Here is a 25,875-nt window from a genome sequence, read left to right as displayed (position 1 = left end):
GAGGGTCCCCCCCCTCACAAAGTCCCTGCTGTGGAAAGCAGAGCCCACCAGGCTGGGCAGGTGACACAAAAACACCAGAGGAGCAAACAATGCAACACACAGCACGAAATCCACCTTAGTGAGGCAGCCGTGCCTCACTGCTGAGCATCACCTTCCCTTCCAGGCATTTCCCAAGGCCTTCAGGTCTCTGCCTACACCCCCCCTGCGGCCCATCGGGCAGCACCCAGGCACCAGGCAGCCCCAAAATCCTACAGGGAAGTGACAGTGGCCCCGGTGCAGCCCCCACGATCCAGCAGCAGCCCCCGTGCCAAGACTCACAGGGAGACAAGCCCCCAGAAACCCGCCACGGAGCCAGACACCCCCCCTCCACTCGTTAACAAATTTAACAGGCGCAGAGAAGTTCGCAACGCTGTCCGATGTCCCCCAGTAAATCTGCTCTCAGGGGGACAAACCAAGGGGGACAGGCACACGGGGCTGCTCTGCCTGCCGGGAGGGGAGGGCAGGAGGAGCCCGAGGCAGAGCCCTGGCGCAGGCGGCGGGGCTGTCTGGCTCTTTGTCCAAATGCCCGTGGGTACCTGCGCCTCCAGTTTCCCCGGGCGGAGGCAGATGATGAATCCAAGCAGATGGGGCTTGAATTGCTGCTGTGGCCTGATGGGTTGAACGAAGGTGAAACAGCCCTCGCTGGTGGAGTAACAGCTCGTCTGCAATGATGCTAAGCCAGCAAACAGCCTCGGCACCGACGGAAGCACCTCCTTCTCGCCTTGTCTCTCCGGGGCGATCAGCTCACACCTCTATCTCGCCTCCTGAAGCCTTGCTTTAGTTTCCTGAAAGGCAGACACGAAAACATGAACACCCTGCGTGTCTCCATGAGTCACTCCCTATCTCCGATCAAACCGCAAGGGATCAGGGCTCTCCAAAGAGGGCACAGCCGGTGGCAGAACAAAGGGAACAACAGGGCTACGCAGGATGATCCCATCCTTTGTTAACCCTCCGGGGAGCCTGCCTGGGGAAGGCAAAAGGCGGCCAACACCCAACCCACCCTCGCAAGGGCTGCCTGAGACCTCTGCAGAAACCCCTTCCCTACAGCACCCAGCGCTGGGTGCCCCGGGGAACCCTCTTTAGGGGGGCTGCAGGGGGCTGTCAGGGGGCCGGGCACAGCCGGGAGGGCACCGCTCCCCGCGGGGGATGCTCGGCGAGGCGCTGCCCGGCGGGGGGGACCTGTTTGCAGGGCGCTGCACACCCCAGCCTGCCTCCTCCTCCTCCTCCTCCCTCTTCCAGTTCAGCCTCGCCACCAAAACCCTCCCCACGGCTCGGGGCAGCCCCCAGCGCCGGCAGCCCGGCTGTCACCCTGCCCTGCGGGCTCCCACCCCAAGCCCCCCGACCCCAGCACAAAGCCACGGCTCCGCACAAAGCCGGGTGGGGCCGCACCCTCCCCGAAACCCCCCTCCCCAACCCCACGCGATGCTCCCCACACCCGTGTCCCCGTTCCCCCCGCGTGGGTGCCGGGGCGGGGGGAGCCGGGGGGATGCTGCAGGTGCCGGGGCGCGCCCTCCCCACGCGTGTCCCGGCCCCACAGCCCACCCCAGCCCACCCCAGCCGGGTGTCCTACCTCGCCGCTGCCGGCCGGGGGTCGGGCAGCCCGCAGGCTGTGCACATGGGAGCCGTGCCGAGCCGTGCCGAGCCGTGCCGAGCCGAGCAGTCCCGCCCCGGCCCGCCCCCCGCGCCGCACCCCTGGGTGCCCGGCGGAGCCAGGGCTGGGGCAGCTCCCCCGGGGGTGCAGGGGAAGCACCGGGCAGGGCAGGGGCACGGGGGGGCCGCCGGAGCCCCGCAGGGTGTTTGTCTGCCCCAGGAGCTGTCAGGAGCAATCACAGAATTTCTAGGTTGGAAGAGACCTCAAGATCATCGAGTCCAACCTCTGACCTAACGCTAGCAGTCCCCACTAAACCATATCCCTAAGCTCTACATCTAAACGTCTTTTGAAGACCTCCAGGGATGGTGACTCCACCACTTCCCTGGGCAGCCTGTTCCAGTGCCTCACAACCCTTTTGGTAAAGAAGTTCTTCCTAACATCTAACCTAAACCTCCCCTGGCTCAACTTAAGCCCATTCCCCCTCATCCTGTCACCAGGCAGGTGGGAGAACAGGCCAACCCCCACCTCGCTATAGCCTCCCCTGAGGTACCTATAGAGAGCGATAAGGTCGCCCCTGAGCCTCCTCTTCTCCAGGCTGAACAAGCCCAGCTCCCTCAGCCGCTCCTCGTAGGACTTGTTCTCCAGGCCCCTCACCAGCTTCGTTGCCCTTCTCTGGTGCTCAGAACAGTCTTCGATGTCCTTCTTGTAGCGAGGGGCCCAAAACTGAACACAGTACTCGAGGTGCGGCCTCACCAGAGCTGAGTACAGGGGGACGATCACCTCCCTAGCCCTGCTGGCCACACTGCTGCTCACAGAGCCACAGGATTGTCTAGGCTGGAAGGGAACGGGCCCTGCTCTCCTGGGAGGGGCTGACACCTGCCTGCCAGGGGAAGCAGTGAACAGATTCCTCGCTTTGCTTTCCTTGCACGCACAGCTTCTGCTTTACCTGTCGAGCTGTTTTTATCCAAACCCACGAGCTCTCACGCTTTTACCTCCTTCGATTCCTCAGAGCTAGTTTGGGTGCCAACAAAGGGATGGGTTTCGCAGCCCCCTCCCCTTTGCAGCCTGTGCCTGCACAGCAGGGACTGTACAGCGGTGTCTTTGCTCTCCATCTTCTGTCCTGGGACCTCTCAGCAGGCTGTCAGCTAGGGCCTGGCCACTGACAGAGGTGGCTGGTGGCAAAGAGCACCCTCAGACAGCACTTGTTGTCCTCTTGTAACGTCCTTGGACGTTGCCACTATCTCAAAGCTTCCTACCACCTTGGCACCAGAAGGCACCAACAAGGAGGTTTGCGTTACTAAATTAAAGCCTAACGCCTGAGCAGATACTGACTCACCAGGGAACTTTTGGGGAGCTCAAGGTGAGCATTCGCAGCTGGCAGGAAGCTACTGGTGAATAACAAGGAGAAATGGGAACTTGGTCTCGCTGGCTGCGGTGGGACAGGGGACCCCTCACCCCAAAAGTGACCGGCTGTGCTGCTTCCCTCTCTGCAGAGCTCCTGGGGCTGGGCGGGCAGTGCACAGGGGTAGTTTCATAACTGAGCCTCGAAGTGTGGCCCGCAGCCTGTGACTGAACTCCAGGAAAGGGCTGAAATTACCTCTGAGGGGATTAAGTTACGTCAGCTCCACCACTGTGGCCCCGCTGTGGGAAAGAGGTTTGTCTTCTGGCACCTGACACTTCCCCAGGCCAGGGCGAGCTGATGTTCTGCAAGGGAGGCCAGAGCAGTGGGAAATGGAAGGGAAGGGAAGGGAAGGGAAGGGAAGGGAAGGGAAGGGAAGGGAAGGGAAGGGAAGGGAAGGGAAGGGAAGGGAAGGGAAGGGAAGGGAAGGGAAGGGAAGGGAAGGGAAGGGAAGGGAAGGGAAGGGAAGGGAAGGGAAGGGAAGGGAAGGGAAGGGAAGGGAAGGGAAGGGAAGGGAAGGGAAGGGAAGGGAAGGGAAGGGAAGGGAAGGGAAGGGAAGGGAAGGGAAGGGAAGGGGGCAGAGAGCCCAGCGCGCTGAGGGCAGCTCCTGCAGCAGGGCGTTGTTGCTCCCTCACGGGCAATGCCTTGTCCCTCTGCTCTGTCCTCTCCCCGAAGGGAAGCCTGAGCTTGGGATAAACATTAACCCGGCACAGAACAACCTCCTGGGCTTGCCTCTCTCCCGGGCAGCAGGCTGGGACGCAGGAGTGGATCGAGTGGCTTTGCTCTGCACCAACCCTTCTGCAGTCACGGGCTTCAGCTGCAGCACATGAAGGTAATGGTGGCTCAGGCCACAGATCCTTCCAGCCCAATGCCACCAGGGCCAGCAAGGGGGGGGACAAGGGAAGCTTCCCAGCGTCTACTCAGGGACTTTGGGAGCCAGCAACGGATTTCTGTGCATTTGGCCACCCTCCCAACAGTTGGTACCCTCAGAAACATATAAATGTGGTGACCCCGAGGTCCTGCAATGGATCTATGGATTAACTGCACGTTCTGGGACAATAAATAAATAAAAATCTGAACTGTTACTTTCGAGGCTGGAGCTGGTATCTCCCGTTTTAGGAGGCTTCATTTAAAAAGTAGTGATGTGTGTACAGCTAACTGTGTTGTGGAAAGAAACCCGTTCTGTTCACAGGTGCCAGCACGGGCAGATGGAGCTACTGGGCTGTGCAAGCAGGTCGAACTCTTGTTTCCAGCCACAACAGTTGGCTGTGGCAGCACAAATTATCCTCGGGCACTTGGTGCAGAGGTAACCTCTGCTCAGAACACCACAGGATTTACTGGTGCTTACCTCTGGGCCCAGCTGGCATTTTGTGACCGGAGCGCGTAGGTTGAGGAGCCCCAGAGTTTGTGGAGCAGAAGGGAAGTGGCGCAGGGCCCGTGAGGATAAGCCAGCTCTGGGGTGCGGGTCTGCAGAGGCCGTGCAGATATTCCTGCTTCCCCCAGAGCTCAGGCAGGCAGCACCACAAACGCCTGGCTGGCAGTATGACTGGAGGGCATGGCCCTCAGTGCATGCACACGTGGAGCAAGGCTGAGACAAAACAGAAGAGAAACTGCTAACAGCGCTGGGGTGTCCTTCCCTTCTGAGTTCAACTAAAAATCACTTCCAGTTTTTCCCATCAGGAACAAGCTCCGCTCGAACACACTGGTGCTTACATCTCCTTTAGAAAAGTTTAATTTATTTTTTATAGGTCATTATGTAACACAAACAGACCAGTGCGCATTCATACACCGCATAGACATGTCAGACTGGGGTTTGGTCTGACAACGCATGTTTTAAGTGCCTTTTTTAAAGAACGTAGGGACAGGATGGAAGGAAAAGAAAAAAATCAGCTGCTGCAAAAGGCTCTTGAAAAAAATACAGTTGTAAGTGTGGTCCTAATTTCCATGTCTTGATTTAAGAGAGAATGCCTCTCAAAACTCTGTAACAGCACCCTGTATGTGTGCGCATGCATACACACAGCAGTATGCATTAATTGGATTAGCAGTACGACCTGTAAAGAAAAACCTTCTGAGCTTCTCTAGCATCCTTTTGAAAGCAGTGTTTCTGTTTGAGATACTGTGGAAGGACTCGAGTAACGTTTTCTTCTCACCCCAGGCTCTCAGCGTGCACAGCTGTCGATGCCACGCGGTGGATTTACCCCGCTCCTGCCCCTCTAACCTGCTGCAGGGCTCCCAGCCTCCCCAGAGCCTCATCTCCACTTGGGTTACGTCCACGCGGTGTGATCGGCCTCTAGAGGTCTCTGCAAACTCAGGCTTTATCATTGTTGAGCCTGGCTGATCGGCCCAGCAGTGTCTGGGGTAGAGCTGAGGCAAGCTACCTGTCTCAGGTGAGCAGAGGCCAGGGCTGTGAGCGCCTCCTTCCCCTTCCTCCTCGAGCACAGGTGGCTTGCAGCACAGGAGGGGTAAGCGGGGTGTAATTCGCTCAGGCAGGGCATCTCCATGCACTTGACACATGGAGGCCAGCTGCTCCTTCAGGAAATGTTAATGTTTTTTACTTTTGTGACCTTGTCCAAATGGTTCCACCCGCAGAGCGCTGTACCCCATGGGGTCAGAGCACCATCAGCACTGGAAATTTGGGCACAGCAAAGAGAAAAGAGGGATCCCCTTCAAAACCTCGCGGCGTTCAAGTCAGAAGGAACATAATCATGTGGATTATGAACACAGAGACAGGGACATCAGTGCAGGGGTCCAGCCAAGCCACGGATGGCTCTGCTCGGATCCCAACAGAGAGGAGAGGCGCCTCCCAGAATTTCCCAGTCGGGCAGAGGACACACCTTGTGCTCCCGTGGGCTCCCGCAGGAACTGAAATGAACTGGAGAGGCGGCTCCACCCTCCCACACCTCATTTCACTTGTCCCAGTCTGAGCCCCACGGGAAGACGTCCTCCAGCTCCCAGGCCTTCCTCAGCCCCAGCAGTCACCCGGGGAGCGCAGCGTGACCCAGTGGCTGCAACGTTAAAGGCGTGCTCTCCTGGCAGGATAGCCTCTGATGTGTTCAAAGAGCTGCTCCCCTCCTCACCAACTAAGCAGCTTTGGGTACCAGTGAGGGACTGTTCTCAGATTATGTGTTTTTTTTGTTTGTTTGTTGTTTTTTGTTTTGGTTTGGTTTTTTGTTGTTTGTTTGTTTGTTTGTTTGTTTTCTGGTGATTTTACATGTACAGAAACATCTCTTTCAAGCCTCCATCAAAAAAGGTGGAAAAGCCCTGCCTGGCTGGGTCACTTGCACCATGCCAGCGCCCATCAGGGTGCCACTGCTGGTACCTCCTGCAGATCTCCAGCTGCAGTCCCGCATTGCACGGCACCGGGTGGGCAGGAGGGGGAGAAGTACAGGAGAGGATGAAGCTCCTCTACCACCTCCATCATCACAAAGCCTGGGTCAACCCCCAAATGGTCCTGTACCTACAGCCTTGCTTCCTGGGGCAGACGAATGCCCGCTGTGATCACCTGTGCTGCCTCCATCTCTTACCGACAGCTGCTTTCGGAGACAAACTCTGTTTCTGCTAAATCTCTTCTTCCTCTTCGCTGACAGCGTCCTGCAGGTCCTGAGGCCCCTGCTCTGCTCTCTCTTTGACGTAGGCTGCCTTGATCTGTTCCAGCTCGCACAGCTCCGTCTCCAGCTCTTCCCGGTGCATTGTCCGCCGGTTCCTCAGCAGCTTCATGGGGAAGGGGTTTAACTCATTGAAGGCAATGTTCATCAGCTTCCTGCAACGAAGAGAGGCCTGGTGACCCCAGTTACTGCCTGAGATGGCAACAGATGCCCAAGAGTTTTAAGAGAGGGAGGCTTTTCCAGACCATCTACCTCTGCTGCAGATTGCACTTGGCTGCCCCAGGAGGCTGCAGAGAGCACAGCCTCGTGTTTCAGCTCTGGGCTCAACAGCCACCGAGCAGCAGAACCACGACTGAATCACAGGCACTGCTTCTAGCACAGCACCAGCCCAGGCGTGTCTTTTTGGGTACCAGCATGCAGCAGTCAGCGAGGAGCTGGGCTATCAGAAGCCATCTCTGATGGCCCCTGGAGTAGGAACAGTCTGCTCTGTTCAGCTCATCCGATTACATAAATGTTCCTCTTGTGCACGTGTTGTCACCACAGGTTGTGAGCAGCTCTCTGCTCCCAAAAACCCCGACTGCTACACCTGAGAGAAACCCAGCAGGGGACAGAGAAAGTTCCTGCTGCTGAAAAATGAGGGCCGGCCCAGACTTTGTGGCCTGGTCTGTGGTAGCATGCCTTCACCCTAGCCCAACAGGCTTTAAGTAACAGCATGCAGAAAAAGTCAGAAAGGAGGCACATTGTCAACGTCCTGGTGACCTGCCAGTGCATGCATCTCTCTTAACTGACTGGTCACAACTCTTTTCAGGCTGACCTAAGAGGCAAGCAAGCACAGGCCCAGAGTAAGAGGCTGACTATACCCCACAGTCCTACCTGCCATCCACAATCATCCTTGTGAAAAAACGCAGGTACTGGTAAATCTCCACATTGTCATGAATCCTTAGGATTTCCTCCTCATTGTATTTAAAGATTGCGAGAGCATAGCGGAAAATCACCTGGAAGGTTGAAAGGCATTTCAGTTGACAAAGTCTTAGGCAGCTGAGGGATCAGCTTATAACATGGCTTAAAACACAGGGTGAGGAACTGCAGTTCATGCTGGTTGCTGGGCTCCTGCTGTACTCTACTGGCTGCTTTAGGGCGGGCCTAAAAAAAAAAACAGAGCTAATCCCACAGGAATGACACTCTGTTTGCTAATTCACAACTCCAGAGCACACCTGATCCTCCAAAAGGACACCACAGGGCTCTCACAAGGGTTCTCCCGTTCTCCCCACACACTGGTGCAACACGAGACTCACATTTTTTCACAAGTGCTAAATCTCTGCCTGTCTCCTGCTCCATGTATCTGTCCCCTCTCAGCTAGGTCTGGGTTGCAGAGCAGAAGACACCGTGGCCTGTCAGAGAACTGTTTCTAGCAGGACTACGTGCTAAAAAATGTCAGGGGCACTGCACACACGGTATCAGGGACTAGGACTGCCTGCAGGCAGCAACTACACAGATGACATCGGATGGCAGGGAGGCACCAAGGCACCCCACCAAACAGTCAGGGTAGGACAAGAGGCCCAAACCCCCATCTCTTTGACACACGTGGACATCCTTCATTCGGCTATCACGTCACAGAAGTAGTGCAGAAGGAAGGGAGGCCTAGATTCATGGTTTCACCTTAGTTCCTTCATACAAGAAGGCATCCCACACTCGCAGGAGGATGTCGCTGACCAGGCTGTCCACAAAGGCCACCAGAAACCAGTTGAAGGTGATGAGGGAGACATCGATCTGATGCTGCTCGAAATGAGCCGTGAGGCGAGGCAGCTTCTCTGCCAGGAAGTCTTTGAAGACTCTCTGATCTACCTGAAGTTGACGAAAAAGAAAACAACGAATTATCTGTTAAAAGCAGTCCTGGTGCTGAAGGAGAGGAACAACGCAGCAGGACAATGAGCCAATTGCATGAGCCAAGATACAGAAACGCAGTCAGCGAGGTCCCTGACTCAAGTTTATAAAGGCTTCATCTCAAGGAAGTTATGGTTTCGTGAGGGGAAGTGCTACACAGCAAGAACAGGGTTAGGTCTTTCCCTGTACCACATCACACCACTGCCCCAGTTCTGTCAGCCCAGTTACCTTTGAGCCCGTAGTACAAACCAGACAAGGTGATATGCTTTGGTCTTTAAAACCCACAAGAACTACATTTTGATTTTCTCAACCAGCTTTCACTTTATCAAGCCAATCCACAAAGTATCACCCTAGACCCTCCTCTTCATTTTCTTCTTGGATAGACTTACAGAGGCCAAACATGAGCCCAGGAAGTCTTACGAAAAGAAAAGGCTCACTCAGCTGACGGTCTTTTATCACCAAACATAGGGGAGCCTGTGTGTCCTCCAGCCTGCTGTTGTTTTCCCTGGCAATCACTGTGCTGAGTGTCCAGTGCTGTCTATTAAAATCTCACTGCTAACCCTACCTGCTCCAGATCACTGCAGCACAGACATCTTGCTGTCTGCACAATGATTTGGCTGCTTCCCAAGCCTCTGTGGGCTGACCTCTTCACCGGCACACCAATGTCCCAGTAAACACCATCAATTCAGTGGCAGAATCACTCACTCTCCACTACTGATGCCTGCAGCCTCCTCCACTGCGAGCTCACAGCAGAAACCCTCTGTGAAAGGACCACACACAGTAACAAGACCGAGGTGATGGCCAGGTGCACCAGGCTGGGCACTGCTGGGTGTGGGTGGTAGGGTCACACAATTACACTTCCACAGAGCTAAACGGAATTTATCCTGGCTCTGTGCCCATCTGGGAGGACACCGTACATCTGATACAAGCCAACACACCTTGAAAACCTTGAAATCCAGGAACTTTGAACCAGGAGGATGAGTTACTTATAAAACTTCTTATATCAAATGGCCACAGGGCTTTTGATATGCAGGAAAAAAAGAAAAAAGAAAAAACAAAAAACTGATACGCAGCCCCAAAGCCAGAACTAACACTGCATTTGATCATGAACTGAAACAGAGTGAATATAAAATAACAGTACATAAAAATACCAGAAGCACGGGGCACTCCAAAAGATAGGGTGAGGTTTCTAAAGAAAAATGCAATGGGCTCCAGAATGGCATTTTCTTCCTGTTTGGTTCTACATCTGTCAGCATTTGCCACTTCACTTTTTCGCTTTTACTGGGCCCTCCTTACAATAAATTCTTCCTTCTGACTAACCTGACCTCCAGGTTGTTATTCAGGAGTGGTACTCAGTTTATTAACCACTCTGTAGCTCTGTAATGGAAGGGACTGAAAGGTGATGTCAGCTGTCCTGTGAGAAATCAAACACAGTGCAAGCTCACAGCATCATAGACTTGTGAAAGGGTTTGAGTTGGAAGGGGCCTTAAAGACCATCCAGTTCCAGCTGTGAGAAACAAAGTTGTGTTTTTGCACTAGGAGGTGTTTTTGCAGTGGAAAATTCCCCTAACCTTGCATATTCAAAAGTGCTTGTGCAGCACAGCAGTGTGGAGTATGTTAAGCAGATAAGGGGAAGGTCCCACTGTCCCAAAATAAGGAGGATAGCTAAGAAAAACAGGATGAGCAGTACAAAATCAGTAAAAACAAAAATCACGGGCTCTCTAGTCAGGAGAGAAGAAAGGGAAAAAAAAGGAAAAGGAGAAATTAATGGTTGGTCAAATTAAATTGTACATATGTGGTGTAGAAGTGTGTCGAGTAGGCTGTGAACCTGCAGTACTCAGCCAATGAGGAAACAGAGGAGAAATCAGGTGTTGGGTTGTAGGGAATATAAATTTATGGTCAACTTTTACTGTGTGCTCCTGCTTGCAGGACGCCCGCCATTGCAACTGCAAATAAAATAGCTTCACAGAAGATCCTGTCTGAAGAAAATTGTTGAGATTTTTCTCACACAGTCCCCGGCCACGGGCAGGGACCCCTCCTGCTAGTCCAGGTTGTCCAAAGCCCCAGCCAGCCAGGGATGGGGCATCCACAGCTTCTCTGGGCAGCCTGTGCCAGTGCCTCACCACCCTCACAGTGAAGAATTTCTTCTGAATATCTAATCTACATCTCCCCTCTTTTGGTTTAAAGCCATTACTTCTTGTCCTGTCACTGCAGGCTCTGGGTATCAAGCTGGTAGGAGCAGGACAGACTGAGGCTCCCCTCCTCTTCAGACTGCTCCTGGCTGCATCGCTGGTGCCCAGGTGAAACAAGTTGGCCTTTAAACCTCTAGTGTAAATCACGGCAGAAGTGAGAGCGCCCAGCTCACCTGTGATGTTATCAGTGTGTCGCTGTAGTAGTCTGCTGGCATCAGGTTCTCCACAATGTGGACGAGGCACCAGAAGGCACTTTCCTCATCTTCCAGGACCAGCAGGGCAACAGCTGCCAACCTGTGATGGACAGGACACAGTGAGGCAGTGCTGCACTGCAGGACGGGACACAGGTCAGCACAGGTAGAGGGGAATCCAAGATTCCTCTTGGCTTGTCTCTAGCTCTGTCAGAATCCAAAACATCAGATGCAGGAGGAGAGTTGGTCAGACAGTGATCTGTTCTGCGGGTTTCTGAGGAAGCCAGGGGGTTGTGATTTTCTTTCCCGTGTGCCTCTGTCAGCAAACATGCAGCATCAAATACAGAGCTGCTGTGATAAAATGAGACTCCCCAGCTAAGAGGATGTTCTGCAGACCCTCACAGTTGGCAAGGTGTGCTGCTCTTGGCTATGTCAGTGTGGGAAACGGCTCACGCAGAGATATTCCAGGACATGGCTCACCTCCCCCTCCTATCCATCCTCCCTGACCCCCTTTAGTTCTGACTTACCCAGTTTTAGCCAGATGGGAAACGTTCAAGGCCAGGCTGGATGAGGTTCTGAGTAAACTGCTCTTCTGGAAGATGTCCCTGCCCATGGAAGGGGGGCCGGACTAGATGATCTTAAGGGTCCCTTCCAACCTAAATCATTTTATAGTTCTGTGACAGCTAATATCAGGGGACCTCTAGAGTGGCAAGTGTCATTCTGAAGACCACCCAAAGAGCAACAGCAATAGCTTAAACAGACTTTCCTCACGTGTGAAGATCCAACCAGGAATTCCTTTCCTGCAGCTATTGTCTGATGTCCTTCTTCCTCAGCCACACACTTCTAAGAACTCTATTTTTATCTTTTTGGTAGCCAGAATTTGGTAAGTAAAAGTGGAAGATCCCCTGAGCCTTCCCTTCACCAGACAGAACAAGCCCAATTTTCTCAGCTCCTCCTCAGGTGTCATGTGCCCCAACCCTCTCATTCCTAATGCTTCCCATTTCCTTCAACTCTTCTCATAAAAAGGGAACACCAGGGTGCTCTGCTGAGCACATTACGAGTCAGAAATTCAGTCCTACCCTCCTGCTGTTATTTTGGGACTGCCTCACTCCGTCTCCCAAAGCTGTTCCTTCCTATTCTGGAGCTATGGAGGAGCCAAACAAGTGCATCCTGCTGCGTGCTACATCCCAGCAACAACACTGGCTGGAAAATGACACCAGATGCAGAACTCTGCAGTAAAATACCTAGAGCCAGTGCGGATCTAGAGAGAGAGACGAGCCTGGGACTGCACGAATCACAGCTTAAAGCAAGCGTCTACACCTTCTCAGTGCTCTCCCACGAAGAAGCAGCACACCTTGTTCCTCACCTGTTCAATCCCTGGCAGTACCCGATGGCAGGATTGTGCCAGGAGAATGCCAGCAGCACCCTCCGGAGCTTGGGGATGAGCTGGGAGGTAGGAGAGGAGAAATATTTGTTGTTGGTCAGCGTCCGGGGCAGGTCAAGCTCAATCTGCCGGCAGGCAGGGTGCTCGGTGCTCTTGCTCTGCCTCAGCAGCCGCTGGTAGTGGTCCGGCAGGTGGCTGCAGTGCCGGCTGACGATCCACCTCCAGACCCGCTGCCGATGCTCCACAGGAATGCCGCTTCGAATGAGGCCCTTCAGCTCTGCAGAGGGGCTCAGCTCCCCTACGCCGTTCCACCGGTCGCGCAGGGGCTTCTCCACCACCTCCTGGCTCCGCAGGTTGTTGGACTTGATCTCCAGGGCTTGGATTTTGGCCAGAAGTTTCCAGTCCTCGACTTCGTAGTCAGGCACAGTCATGAACCCGTACTCATCGTACTCGCTGGAAAGGCACAGGGCTGAGGTTAGTGCAAAGGCCAGTTCCCTGCCAGGTTCCTGTCACCCACGCCAGAGCACAAGCATCCTCCCTTGCTTCTCTGGCAGCTAGGTGGAAGAGCCTGCTGCCTCAGGGCCATGAAGGCAGAGCAACAGCACAGACGTATGAACTCAGGTGTAGCTTTGCTCTGAGCTACAGCCTGACCCCACCAGACCTCTCTCACCCTGTCTGATCTCCTACCCACCTTGCTTAACCTGTGTACCTTCTCCTTACCACATGCTAGTGCAGAGGGAGTTCTCCAGGAAGGGACTGCAAAGCCCTCAGGGCATCAGAACAAAGAGCAGGGATCCACAGCCCTTTCAGATGTCTCCCTGTGCACCATGCAAATCTCCTACTAACCAGAAAACCCCAAGAGTGCTGACAGTAGGGCTTGCTGAGGGTTTGTGCATCATCCCTGGTAAGTGATGACAGTATGTGAGAGAACAACACAAAACCATGCCAGGGGAGGTTCAGACTGGGCATGAGGAAACATTTCTGCACTGTGAAGGCAGTTAAACAGTGGAACAGGCTTCCTAGTGAGGTGGCTGGTGCCCCATGCCTGTCAGTGATCAAAAGTTATTTGGACAATGCCCTCAAAAACAAGCCTTAACTTTTGCTTGGCCCTGAAGAGGTCAGACAGTTGGACATGGTGGTCTTTGAAGGTCCCTTCCGACTGAATTATTCTGTTCTGTTGTGTTCTAGTCAGGCCACATGCTGGGATATTTGCAAGGTATCATTATATTGATCAGATATCCACTATTTCCACATCACCTCACCAAATGAGCTTCCTCTACCTCTCCTCACAGGTCATGGCTCCAAGACCATGCTGTAGAGCTGCCCCCAGATCCTTCTTGCCTGCGCATTCACTTCCAGTGCTGGACGCTTGTGGGGGTGGAAATGTGTTGGGAATTGGCACAAAGGGCATGGACATGAGTCCGTGGAACAACTGTTCGATCTGAGCTTGCCTTAAGCAACCAGGAGTAGGCCTTAGAAAATCTCATGGCCTGCTGTAGCTGAGCAAACCAAGCTACCAGAGTAACTGTGAGAAGCTCCCACGACAATGATTCCCACATCGCCCAATTGAGGAATTCAGAAAAATACTGTTACCAGCAGCTGGCTTCAAGGACAAGGTCTACGTGACTGCTAATCACAAGGGGGTTGTTTTCTTGCAGGTGGGGTTGTTTTCTTGTAGTTGTTTGTCTGAGTGCTTTTGACCAATAATCTTGTGTGAAACACTGTCCGCCCCTGTTAAGTTCACTATAAAAGTTAGGCTATTCGGGCAATAAAATGGAGCATGATCTGACTCTACTGGTGTCTGTCGTGCCTTCGGCCGTGCGTCCTCTAACAGAAACGCCCCCGTGCTCTTGTCTATTACCTCACAGGGTTCAGGTTCAGACCTTCTTCTGCTCCCTCCTTCACATCCCACTGGAGCGCTTCCTGGATGAGGTTCCTCACCAGCTCAGCGTCGGAGCTGGGCAGGCCGGGCACGGTCTCCTGCAGCTTCCGCAAGACCGTCAGGTATTTGCTCTCCATCTGGCAGTTTCGGGCTTGCAGGCAGGCACACTGATGGGGAAAGAAGAGGGAATGAGCTGGCTCACTGATGTTCTTCCTGTACCGCCTCTGCTCTCTGCTGGTCTTGCCCACACATCAAGCAAAGACTCCTGAACAGCAAGGCCCCTGAGAACACACCCAGAAGTTTTCACAGAAATTGCAGGCATGAATGGACCTCTGTGGTCAATGAACAAGCACAAGCCACATTAGCGAGCACACATCAGCAGTTGCTTTTTGAGGCTTTTCGAGTGTGAGACCCAATACAGCATCACCTACTTACCTCATGAATTGCACCAGTGGGTGGCCATATCCCAGGCAGCTCAGCTCAGAGACAACACTGCAGCTGAGCTCTCCGCAGGCTTTTCCCCTGCTTCTTAGACAAGTTCTCTACCCCACACTGAGGTGTACCCTGACAAAACACACCACTCAAGGGACTGAGCTGGGACCATGCGATTTGCAGGACACAGACAAGGTGAACACATGCCCCACAGCAACCCCAGTCCCATCACACTGATACAGGTTTCTCAAGCGCAGGAAGCTCAACCGAGTTCAAACAGAGCAAGACAGTCCCTGCTGCCACCATACTCCAGGGCACAGAGAGACAGAGAGAGAGAGAGAGAGGTAGAAATGAGGATTGTTATCCGTTGTTATTGTTATTGTGATTGTTAACTCACAACTGAGAAACTAAGGCCACAAAGGTGACAAGACTCACCCAATTAGTGTTTCACAGGAACCACAGTGAAGATTCCTGCTCAGTGGGAAGCAGCAGTTGAAAACAAAACAACAGCAAAAAAAAATCATAGGAAGAATTAGGCTGCATATAGAGGGGAAATAAATGAGTGTAGGATACTGTCATGCTACCACTTTAACCAGCCTTTTGCCTCAAATTGAACACATCAGTCTGATTACTTTCCTTCTGAAGGTTACAGCAGGTGCAGGATCAGAGGACAGCAGTAAGCTGAGGTAGACAGGATTTCAAAAGACTAGGAAGCAAACAGATGCAAGCATGACAATAACACCCCAAAGGCAGCTGTTTGCCCTGTACTAGAATCCAAGACTGTGGAGACATCCCTTGAAACCCAGGAAGGAAAACCCAGGGAACAAACGCCAGACTCAGATATTGGTTCAGAACCAGCAGGTAGGCTTGTCTGAGAGTAACCAGGTTATGCAATAAAATTCAAGCTTAAGATGAACTCTGAACTAGCTGCAGGATCTGAGAGTCCTGACACCTGACAGTGCCAAGCCTCCTAGAGAAATCAAAACTAGATGGAGCCAGCGTGCAGTCAGCCCGCCAGCTCTCAGGAAACTTTCCTCATTCCCTGAGCATACTGTAATTTCTTTATTCGTTTCCAAAAGCATAGATGAAATGCAGGAATCTGGGTTATGTTTCAGCATCCCTAGGACTGCGTTTTGCAAGTATTTTACTTTGACTGAAAAAAAAAAAAAAAAATTATAATATCTAATTTGGGAACAACACAAAGCAGAGAAAACATTATGCTAAAAAAGAAACCAAAGCATGTTAGGAAGAAAGCTGCTTCTTGGTGTGTTTTGTATCAATATCCATTCCAGTGTCCGTTCTGGAAAGAAATAAGAAAAAGCTCTCCCCAAGAAAAAAGTTATTTTGCCTCACCTTCATCAGAAGGGCTTTTTCATTCTCAGCAGCACTTGTCCAGAGCCGAGTAACCTGGTGGATCTCCGAGTTGAGAAACTGGTTCTGGGTTTTGTATGCATCAATATCGTCCTGCCACAAAGCAAAACAGTCACAAAGGGACAGCTCTTGAGTGTCCCAAGAGGGAACTGAGGTGTGGAGTGTGTTAGGGACACGAAAATATCTCAAAAATACCATGTTCTGGGAAGAAGACAGGACTTCCCAGGACAAATACTACCTATGGAGGAAATCAAGGCCCAACATTAAATAGAAATGTCATACATAGAGAAGACACCTGGAAAATCCCAAGTGTACTGCATGTATGTGCTTTGAAAACACAGAGACAGCTGGGTGATATAAAGCTAGAGAAACACCTAAATGAGATGAAGAATATAGATGTTTTGTACTCTTTAAATATAAAAATAAATAAATAAATAAATAAAAAGGATAGAGATCTTAGCCCCATGGGTGGCAGCAAAACACTCTCCCACAACCAAGTAATTGGTTCTCCTAGAAATTCTCCACCACATGCTAGCAGTTCGTTACAACTGTGCAAACGGTGACAATACAACAGGCTGGATTTGAAAGAACCAGGATGTGTCAGGAAACCATTGGCACGAGGGAAATGCACATCAGCAGGGCCAGTGATCACAGCTAGTGAGACTGCAGCAAGGGGAACAGAAGAGAGAACAAAGAGGCGGGCACTCAATGGGGACATGAAGTCAAAGAAAGCAGACAGAGGGCTGAAGCTGAACCTAACCTGGATGCTTTTAAGAACCCTATTAGAACCAGATGAGCCCACCCTGCCTCTGATGTGGGGACAGACAGCACACCTAGAGAAACACGCTCTCTGGTTTCCACGAGGAACAGCCTCCTGCTGAACCAGAGGGTAGAGAAATGGGAGCTCCCAAATGACTTGTGTCATCTCCACGCACCTTCAGATGCTCAATCTCCTCCTGCTGCTTATACAACGTCTCGGCCGTGATCGTGTTGGCTTCCTGCAGGGGATCAGAGAGCTCTCGGGCCATCTGCTCCGTCAAGGCCATGATGACTTCTTGTTTGGCATGGTTCTTCTCCATCAGATGCTGCACGTGCTCTTTGAGCTCCTGAATGTGGCTGTCTCTCAGCGCAAGCATCTGCTCGAGCTCTTTCTTTTCCTTCTCAAGAGCTTCCAGCCGACTGGTGAGGTCAGCAATCTGTCGCACTTTGTGGCGCACCAGCTCCAGCCTGTCCTTATCTTCTGCTGCAGTGAGATACATGCTAGATACTCGCTTCTCCTGCTGGGCCGCCTCCAGGGCTTTGTGGAGAAGTTTAACCAGCTCCTGGAAAAGGAGTGCGAAGCCATCGCATCACAGTGCTGCCCAGGGTACCGGCAGCACGGACACTACAGACCCCAGCACAAACGAGTGAACAGCGAAAGATTCTCAGGATCTCAGAGCTGCCTCCTTTCAGAAGCAAAAGTGAATGCAGCAACCTTGGCATCACAGCGTCCCCCTAGCAGAGGAGCTCTGCTCTCAGAGCTAGGCCTGAAACGTCTTTGCAGCAGACCGCAGGCACCTTGACTTTAGGTGCATTGCCAGTAAGAGACCTGCTGCTCCAGCTTTCAACAACCCACCCTTCCTGGGAGGCCCAGCAGAAGCCAGAGTAGCTGGAGGTCAGCTCAGCAGTGTGGTAAAATGGAAGCGAGGGAAATAATGCAGTACACATCTCTCTCTGCTACCAGATGGAAATTGATGTACACATTTCAACTTGCCCTCTACCAGAGTCCTCCCTCGCTCCATCCCACACCAAGGCACAAAAGCTTGCCCCAGCACCGTGCTGCTGATTCAGGCTCTGCTGCCTCAGACATTTAAGGAGGCAAATCAAGGGTGTAACTTGATTGCCCCCTATGGGACCTGGCTCTCCTGGCTCTTCTGCTGGAAGAGCTACCAGCATTGTTAGTGGGGAGCCCAGCATTGCTCCATGCATGTGGAGAAGAGAATCACTCAGGAGAGACAGCCCTTGCAGTGCCTCAGGTACTGGGCTTCTCCAATCAAGTCACCTCTTAATTGTGGATCACTGTTCAAGGAAGTGTTACCTGTAAAAAGCACAACTCAGCCCTGCAGTTCCTGCCAGCATCGTGGTACCTTACCCAGGACTGTGCTTCATGTACAGACACGCCAGCATGACTGATATCTGCAGAACACACCTGGATTTGTTCAACCTCCCTTTTCCAGCCTCTCTGCTAGATGTGCTTCCTAGCAGTGGCTGCAGGACATCCCTTTTCCCCTTGTGCTGGGCACAGTCAGGCTACATAGAAAGGGGTAACACCAGGAACTTGAGCTGAGTGCCTGCTGAGCACTCCTCAGCCTAACACCAAGGCCAAGGGAGTCCCTGTGGCCAGTTTCAGGGTCCTGCCCTAAAAAAGCAGCAGACTCTTCATCACACTCACCTTCTGTGACTTGACTTCCTCCGTGAGCGTCAGGATCTGTTGCTGCAGCACACTCACTTTATCCATTGAGCTCCTCTCCCTGGACAGCTCCTCAGCCAAGCCTAGGAAGCCACTGTTCATCCACTTGGCTTTCCGGACCCAGTTCATCCGAGACTCCAGCCTCCCGTCCTCCGGGACCTCCTCCTTAACTGAAGGGAAACAGAAGTCATTTACACAGAACGGGGTTGCTGCTACGAACTCCGGTGTCTTGCTACCGGGGGACACACAGCAGCTCTGCCCAGAGGACTGACACACAGGACAGAAAAAATCGACCTGCTGGGATCCACAGGGTTGAAGCACAGACAGTAGGGATCAACCACAGCTACATCCAAAACAAAGCCACGGTGCTTTATGGTACTTGCCAGCTCTCCTTGCACCCCACCCACCCTGCAGACAGCAATGCAAGTTAGCATCTGTGGAGAGCACAGTCTAAACTCCACAGCTCCACCACATGTTTGGGAAGAAAAGGGTTGAAAGGAATGTGATTGTGCAGCGGTTTAACTTCCAACTCAAAGAAATACTAGTACGGACTGGCATTGTGGATGGTATTTTTGCCTCTGCAGAAGATTCCGGAAGTAGGAGATAGGCAGATTCAGCCTGAAGCACAGCAAAAAGTGTCATTCTTGTGCTAGAAACAATGGAAGGACCCTGAGACAATGTGACGAGTTCTCATGTCCCGGGCCTATTTGCCACTCTGTCCTTCCCTCTCCTGCCAAGTCTGACCCTCTGGTAAATGGTGTCGTACTCGCACCAGCTCACACAGTTCAGTAACAGGCACCTGCACACCCTGCCTCCACTTCGGCCTCTTGCTCCTCATCCAGGCTCTCAGGGTGCTCCTGGAATTCACTGAAGTTAAAGATATTCCCATTGTTCCCCCGGAGCTGCTTGGAGACACAGATGTTGTAGACAGTGTTTCTGAAACAAGAAGAGATCAAAACAGCCTTGTGAATAGAAGTCACGAACGCTGCAGCCAGTGCATATGCAAACTGCCCAGTGCCTCACCCCTCCTCATATCTCAGACTTACTCACATCCCACCCCTCCTCCAAGAACCTGTCTCCACCATGTGCTAAAGAAAATGAACTTTTGATGGCACCAGTGGATCTAAGGGGAAGAGGGGTGAAAGTGGTGGATATTAGGAAGGTGCCCCAATATCAGTACCAGCACAGCGGTGTGAATCAGGTGGGGATCTTCCCCTGTGTCCTTGAGCCCTGTACGTAAAGGCATCAGGCTGGAGGGAAGGATAAAAGCCAACTGCAGAGCAAGCATACTCATTCCCTCTCACCTCCTACCCTTTCCCTCGCTCACTGCAGAAACCCCCAGGTGCCAACAGAAGCTCAATTCACTACACCTTTGATACAGTAAAGTTTCAGGAACGAAATTGCAATCAGACCCAGAACCAGTCCATCACAGACTGTTACAGCTGCTGCTTTCAGATTTTGCCAGGAGAGCTAGGAGATGACTCTACATGACCAGGCAGAACCAGCAACGTGCTAGTGTTTTCTGCAAAACCTATACAAGAGCGTGAGGCACTTGCCTATCTCTATCTCACACCACCCTGTGCTTTTCCCATGAAACAGGAGCAATTTCGGGATCTGACGAGCTCGGCTGAAAACAGACACACTACACTCATGAAGATCCAGGTCCCACAGCGACAGAGCCTGCAGAAACATTCACAGATCTAGGGGAGTAATATAATTTGGAGCTGAAAAGAAGCAACTGTTATTCAAGCTAGCAAAGGTAAGGCTGGTGATGGGTTACGATTATGGTACTTTTAATTAGAGTGGGGAGGAACGAACGTATAGCCTGCAAAAAGCACAGCTGAGACCGGTACTCTTTGGTCTCATGGAAGGTTTTTCCTCCTAGCAGCATCAGATGGTAGGCAGAGTAGTGGTGGTACAAAACTACAGCCAGCCTCCCCAGCAGAAACATTTGGCAAGTGCCAGGCTACCTGCTGCACCTGCAACCACTCGCATGCTTTCGGTTCTCTGTAAGTGACCGGGACACTACAGTTAAGGAGAGGCTGGTGGGGGTTGGTTTGGAGCAACAGTAGCTGCCCAAGGCTTGTAATTTGTAGCCCTGATGGAGCCACACCTCACAGTGGCAAGGGCAGTGTCAGTGAAGGTTGTGTGACTACTCACATTCTTGAAACTCAGCCAGGGGCAGCAAGCCGTGCAGCCTGAGGGCCGTTTTACAGGCTCAAATGCCTTGTGCCTGGAGTTCCTGCTTTGCAGAGTATCCACGGTCCTTTGAAACCACCAGAATGGTCTCCTGTCGCTAGCCTACCGAGTACAGCTCAACCTGCCCACACACCTTTCCAGGAGTGATGCTCGGCTGCGCCACGGCAGGCGTGCTAACAACCAGCTGCAGAGGAAAGCTAAGCCAAGCTCTAGGAAAAACCTAGTGACCAGCCAGGACAGCTGGATGATGTGGAATGCACTGGAACAGAGGGATGTGAAGGAGCTTCCAGCAGGAAGTTTGTTTCTGCAGGGAATATCCTCCATAAAGCTGCTTCATGGTTCGCCTAGGGTCCCGTTTCACACAATACCCAACAGGTGAGGAAGGAAAAAAGTAGCTTGCACTGCAGCTCTCCTCGTGCACTTACTGTATCTCTGTCCAAGGGTGCTTCAGGGAGATGTTCTGCAAAGCAGTAGATGTCTGGGGTGCAGGCAGAGAGGCTGCCTTTAAACCCACCACTTCAGTTGGCGTTTTGACTGGAGGCATAAAGGCCTCACTGTCGACAACATCTATGTAAAAACAAACCAGAAGAAAAGAGGCAAGTGAGCAAGACAGACCTGCGTTGGTCTTTGGCTCCTTCGTGTCACTTAAGAGCCACATTTTCTTACAGCTAGACCTTCTGTGCACAACCTGCCAGGCAGAACAAAGGCAGCAGAGCAGGTTTCCTGCATTTAAGGTCAAATTACAGAAGGTTCCAGGCAGAAGTACATTATCTGCTCAGGGACTACCAACTGCCTTCAGCCATCGGTACCTGAGAATGACTAACTCTAAGCAATCAACCTTTAACCTCCTAAAGGAAGGAGGAACAGAGCTGTTGCTGTTCTTTTCTCCCAGCACAGCATTTGATAGTTTTAATGTGCAGGTAGCATCGATCCAAGCAGTGACAGCTAGCAGCTGCTGTTTGAAAACCTGGCCAGTGCCCCTGTCCGCTCAGAGGTGAGGAGCACCATTCATTGCTGGAGAGCTGAAAGCAGAGGAAGGGCTGACACACGCAACACCTACTTGTTCTGTCAGCCAGGGGTTCATTCACAAGCTGGGAGCTGCCCACAGGAAATCTGCTCGGAGCATTGCAAAATTCCCAACGTCTCACTTGTAGCTGCTGCAGCCAGTACATCATGGCCTGCTTGCTGATTGCCTAAGACAACACAGAACAGGAAGGAAGAGGGCAATCTCATCAGCATGAGATCATCAGCACCCCGTAGGGATGACCACCATGGCTCTCGCCATGCCTGCAGAAATCAAGGCCAGCTGTGTCATGCCTACGCTACAGCCTCCGATTTGGAAGGACTGAATAAATCCGCAGCATGGCCAGCAGAACCTCAGAGGACAGCTGACCTTATTTTATTTTATTTTATTTTATTTTATTTTATTTTATTTTATTTTATTTTATTTGACCTGTTTGTTTACTGTGTTCCAAGGCTAAGCAGAAACGCCACAGTTCTTTTCACTGGGGATCACCCATGGAGTTCTCTCAACAGAGATTTTCACAGAGGTAAGAACCTAACAAAGTTCTTTGCTGAAGGAGCCACTTTATACAGGGGAGCTCATTTCTGTTCAGTAAGTTACCAAGTGGACAGCAGGGCTCTCTGGTAACTTTAATTCAGCACCCAATTTAACTTCTACTCCTATTCTTTTAAAGAAAAGTCATCTCACAGGCAGTGGAATCCCAGCCTCGCAAAAACAGTGAAAACAATTTAGGTCCAAAAGGCAAAAGCGCAGACTGAGGACTAAAGTGAAAGTCACACTGAGGTATGTTAGCAGAGATGTGTCTGTCCCGACGGGGAACGCTCTGCACCAGCCCCCAGAAGAAGGTGCTGACCCTTACCTTCAAAGTAAAAACTCTGCTTGGTGTTCTGATCTCAAAAACCCCTTCACCATTCTCCACCTTGCAGTCAAAGCTGGCGCTGGAGAGATCGATAGACCCCAAAGGGTTCACATCCTGTGCAGTTCTGTAGTACAGTAAGTGACATTTATTTTCATCATAGATGAACCAACGAGACTTCCAAGTCTTGATGGGACCCTTGATGCCCAGCTTATTTAAATAGCCACAGAGTTTTTTTCTGGGTGTTTCTCTGCTGGGTTTCAGCTGTACATTTTCTGCTTCTCCAGGGGAGGAAAGCACGGCCTTCTCCTTTGCTGAGGCTCCACCACTCCTGCTGTTGCCTGGGTTTGACTCTGCTAGCTTGCCTGGGACTCCAGCAAGGGGCCAAGTTCCACTTTCTGGTCCTTTTTTCATCTCTTTCAGGAAATATACACAGTATCAAATTGAAACAGTAAATTCTCTAGGTAAGTAAGCCACAGCAGATCCCAAATACCTGCAGATGATGAAAAAAATGAGGAATGAGTTCAGGTCTAGCATCTGACAAAAAACACTCCCAAGCTTTCCAACTACCCAGCCAAGGTCCCAGGCTTCTACTTTTAGCCATCACTCTCTCCCTTCCTGTGCTCAGATGATGTCTACAGATCTGTTTTCTCTGTTCAATTCCTAAACCAGCCCAGAGTAGCAGCCAAGAAGCAGTACCACAATCTCTCAGGTGAAAAGTAAGCCTGTGGGCATTTCAAATCAATAGCAATAACTGGGGGATCTGAAGCCCCAGACAACCATGTTAAGTATCAGCTGCAGAAAACGTGGTTACAAGCTCTGAAGGAACGTGTATTCAGGTCAAGAGATTTCAGGTAATCTTTCCACTGTGTGTCCAACAGATACTGATACTTTAAAACACAGTGTCTGGAGAAAAATCCCACCTTATGCAGCATCCTTTTACACTTTGTGCCAGCTGAGGACTGCTGTTAAACAGCCCGCATATCATGTGCCAGGTCTCCATCCAGCAGGCCTTACATGATGGATTATGCACCAGAGAAAGAAATGCTGTGATCCCTGCAGAATGGACTAGGTGGCTCAGCGGCCAAAGTGCCCTGCTGGGTTTCTGGGAGGAACGCAACATGCAAGAGAAAAACAGAAAAATAAGGCTGGAAGGAATTTGTAGAGGTAGTCTAGCCACCCTCTCAGAGAAGGTGCTGACTTCAAAGCTGTGTCTCACTGAAATTTATTCACGTAAATTTTGATCTCATGCAAGGATGGCAACTCTGCTGCATTTCTGGACACTCGTTGGAGAGCTTAACTGTAAGGCCAGTGTGATTTTTTTGCCCACAGCTGCACACAACAATGGCCCTTGTATAAGGAAAAATAACAATACTCCTGAGAATACCTATGAATATTTTGCAAGTTTTTTTTTGTTTGTTTGTTTGTTTTCCTTGCCTAAAAGCATGGTTTATACCGCAACTAGTGAAAGGACTACTAGAGGCTTTGGTTTAGTTACTATGGTATCTGAAGCAAATATGTAAACAAATAAACTGATGCACTGTTAAGTTAGTGGAAATCCAATTGCAGCCACAAAACCACCAAACACAGCAGCCAGCACCGCGACGACAACAGGTCAGTGGTGATTAATACCATGAAGCACAAAGAGGCATTGCCCAAGCTCACACTTTTAGGAACAACTTACCCTCATGACTGAAACAATGCTTGCATGTGTTAGCACTGGTTATGCCCCATCGTGATTACTGCTGCCTCCTGCTGTTCCCTCATTTTTAGAAATGAGGAAACTTTTTAGAAAACTACAGATAATGCTCACTTTTTTTCTTTTTTTTTCTTTTTTTTTTTTTGGAAAGACAGCGAACTTCTTTCAGTCCACTCCCCTGCTGCTGAAAACATTCACAAGAGCCAGGAACAAGCTCCTGTCATGGAGGTGCCACTGCAGGAAAGCTTTTGAAGCAACTGGAAACTTCATTTCCGAGCTATTTTTGCCTGGCACAAAGGAATCATTATCAGGAGGAAGAAGCAGTCTCAAATTTCCCTAACAGACCCCAGGGCTTTCAGGGTCAGTATCAGCGCAGGGACCTGCATTGCCTGGAGACTCCAGCACCCTTCTTCCTCCTGCCAGTGTGACGCTCCACGGGTCCACACCAGGGGTTGAGGCGCCCTGTTGTAAGAGATCTGGTTAGACCTGCACTGCAAAGCACTCTAGAGGAGACCTCACCTCCTTGAGAGAAGCGGGGGCGACGTCCCAGGGAAGCCACCGTCTGCCAAGCACAGGGCTGCTGCTGCGGGCACCACCAGCCAGGTAAACACCACCACAGCAAGAGAGGGGCTTCTCAAGCTTCCTTCAGCCCGCTCGCCGCCTGGGAACTGTCTGCAGGAGATCCTGAGCGGCGCTGGCACTGACTCACCCATGAAAAGGGAAGGATCAGCACAGACCCTGCCCAGATGTTGGCAGAGCTGCGGCTGCCAGCCTGCCCCCCCCCCATCCTCCCCTCCCACCCCCAGTGCTGGTGCCTGGCACCGGGCAGCACTGCCTGGCACGGAGGGGAGATATGGAGATGGAGATGCTGGAGATGCTGGAGATGCTGGAGATGGCACCGCCCGGCATGGGGTGGGGGGGACATCGGCGACAGCCTGAGGGGCACCCGGGTGTCTGCACGGCCGGTGGGGTGGGGGGCACGGCGTGGGACACACACACACACACACACACACACACACATAGGTTGGGAAAGGGGCACGATATGCTCCGGGGGGGGGGGGGGGGGGGGGTACCTGCTCCGCCTGCACGATGCCAGCGGCCGCTGTCGCGATAGTGTCACGACGGTGTCACGGCTCGGCTGCGAGGGGCGGGACGGGGCGGGCAGGGAGCGGCCGGGAGGCGGCGGCGCCTGTGGGCGGTGCGGAGCTTGAGTTCTCGACCTGGGGAAAAGAGACAAATAATAGACAGAAAAAAAAATAATAATTAAATTAAAAAGTCCGAAGTGTCTTTTGTGTTGCGGGTGGCGGAAGTAAAGCGATTCGCCGCGACAGCCGGCTGGTGCGGGGGGGTTCACCTCAGCCCAGGAGAGGGGTTTGGAGCAGGTGGGACACCTGAAATATCGTCCAGGGGCACTAAAAGACGGGGCCACTCTGAGCCAGGGAAACCCCAAAAGTCAGAAGGATGGTGAGGCCCCGCTTTCACGGTCTGCATTCGTCCTGAAAATCAGGATCGGGTGAGCTTCTGTCCCCCTGCTCCGCTGTGGGGGCAGTGGGTGTGGGGCTGCTGCTCCCCCAGCCCCAGTGTGAGAATGGCTGTGAGAACCGCGAGGAATCGGGTAAAGCGTAAAATTTAATTTAATTAAAAAAAAAAAAAAAAAGAGGTAAAAAACATGGAACTT

At 51.9% G+C, this 25,875-nt stretch overlaps 2 protein-coding genes across 8 annotated transcripts in view; both read right to left on the bottom strand.

The window, feature by feature from the left end:
* Positions 1–607, bottom strand: part of CORO2A (coronin 2A) — a 44,640-nt gene extending 44,033 nt beyond the window's left edge. The window contains exon 1 of the mRNA XM_082783306.1: positions 576–607. The gene's annotated coding sequence lies outside the window, so the exon portion shown is untranslated. The remainder of the gene's footprint in view (positions 1–575) is intronic.
* Positions 608–4,763: 4,156 nt separating this feature from the next.
* Positions 4,764–25,340, bottom strand: TBC1D2 (TBC1 domain family member 2). 7 transcript variants are annotated; one of them, XM_082783282.1, is made up of 16 exons: positions 25,271–25,340; positions 24,717–24,897; positions 23,516–23,603; positions 22,502–22,991; positions 21,679–21,811; positions 21,044–21,185; positions 19,219–19,355; positions 18,402–18,589; positions 16,906–17,292; positions 15,953–16,063; positions 14,147–14,334; positions 12,268–12,738; positions 10,884–11,004; positions 8,294–8,479; positions 7,508–7,629; positions 4,764–6,789 (listed from the first exon to the last, which is right to left on the bottom strand). In XM_082783282.1, the coding sequence occupies exons 4-16, from the start codon at positions 22,910–22,912 to the stop codon at positions 6,588–6,590; spliced, it is 2,799 nt and encodes a 932-aa protein (XP_082639408.1). In that variant the 5' UTR covers positions 22,913–22,991; positions 23,516–23,603; positions 24,717–24,897; positions 25,271–25,340; the 3' UTR covers positions 4,764–6,587. The 7 variants fall into 7 exon arrangements, with proteins under 7 accessions (XP_082639408.1, XP_082639410.1, XP_082639411.1 ...); XM_082783284.1 differs by having other exon boundaries at positions 24,717–24,901; positions 25,271–25,316; XM_082783285.1 differs by lacking the exon at positions 24,717–24,897 and adding an exon at positions 24,578–24,659 and having other exon boundaries at positions 25,271–25,306.
* Positions 25,341–25,875: the final 535 nt, after the last annotated feature.

The sequence above is a fragment of the Aythya marila genome, assembly GCF_965140915.1.
Source record: "Aythya marila genome assembly, chromosome: Z".
Lineage (NCBI taxonomy): Eukaryota > Metazoa > Chordata > Aves > Anseriformes > Anatidae > Aythya > Aythya marila.
Note: the sequence above shows the minus strand (reverse complement) of the source record. Positions and strands in the feature narration are given on the sequence as shown.

Excerpts from the sequence above, each read along its gene's own strand:
- TBC1D2 (XM_082783282.1), bottom strand. The coding sequence starts at position 22,912 with ATGAAAAAAGGACCAGAAAGTGGAACTTGGCCCCTTGCTGGAGTCCCA. Across the intron at positions 21,812-22,501 it reads GCAGAGTTTTTACTTTGAAG|GCAATCAGCAAGCAGGCCAT; the intron begins GTAAGGGTCAGC and ends GTGTTGTCTTAG. Across the intron at positions 8,480-10,883 it reads ACACACTGATAACATCACAG|GTAGATCAGAGAGTCTTCAA; the intron begins GTGAGCTGGGCG and ends CGTCAACTTCAG.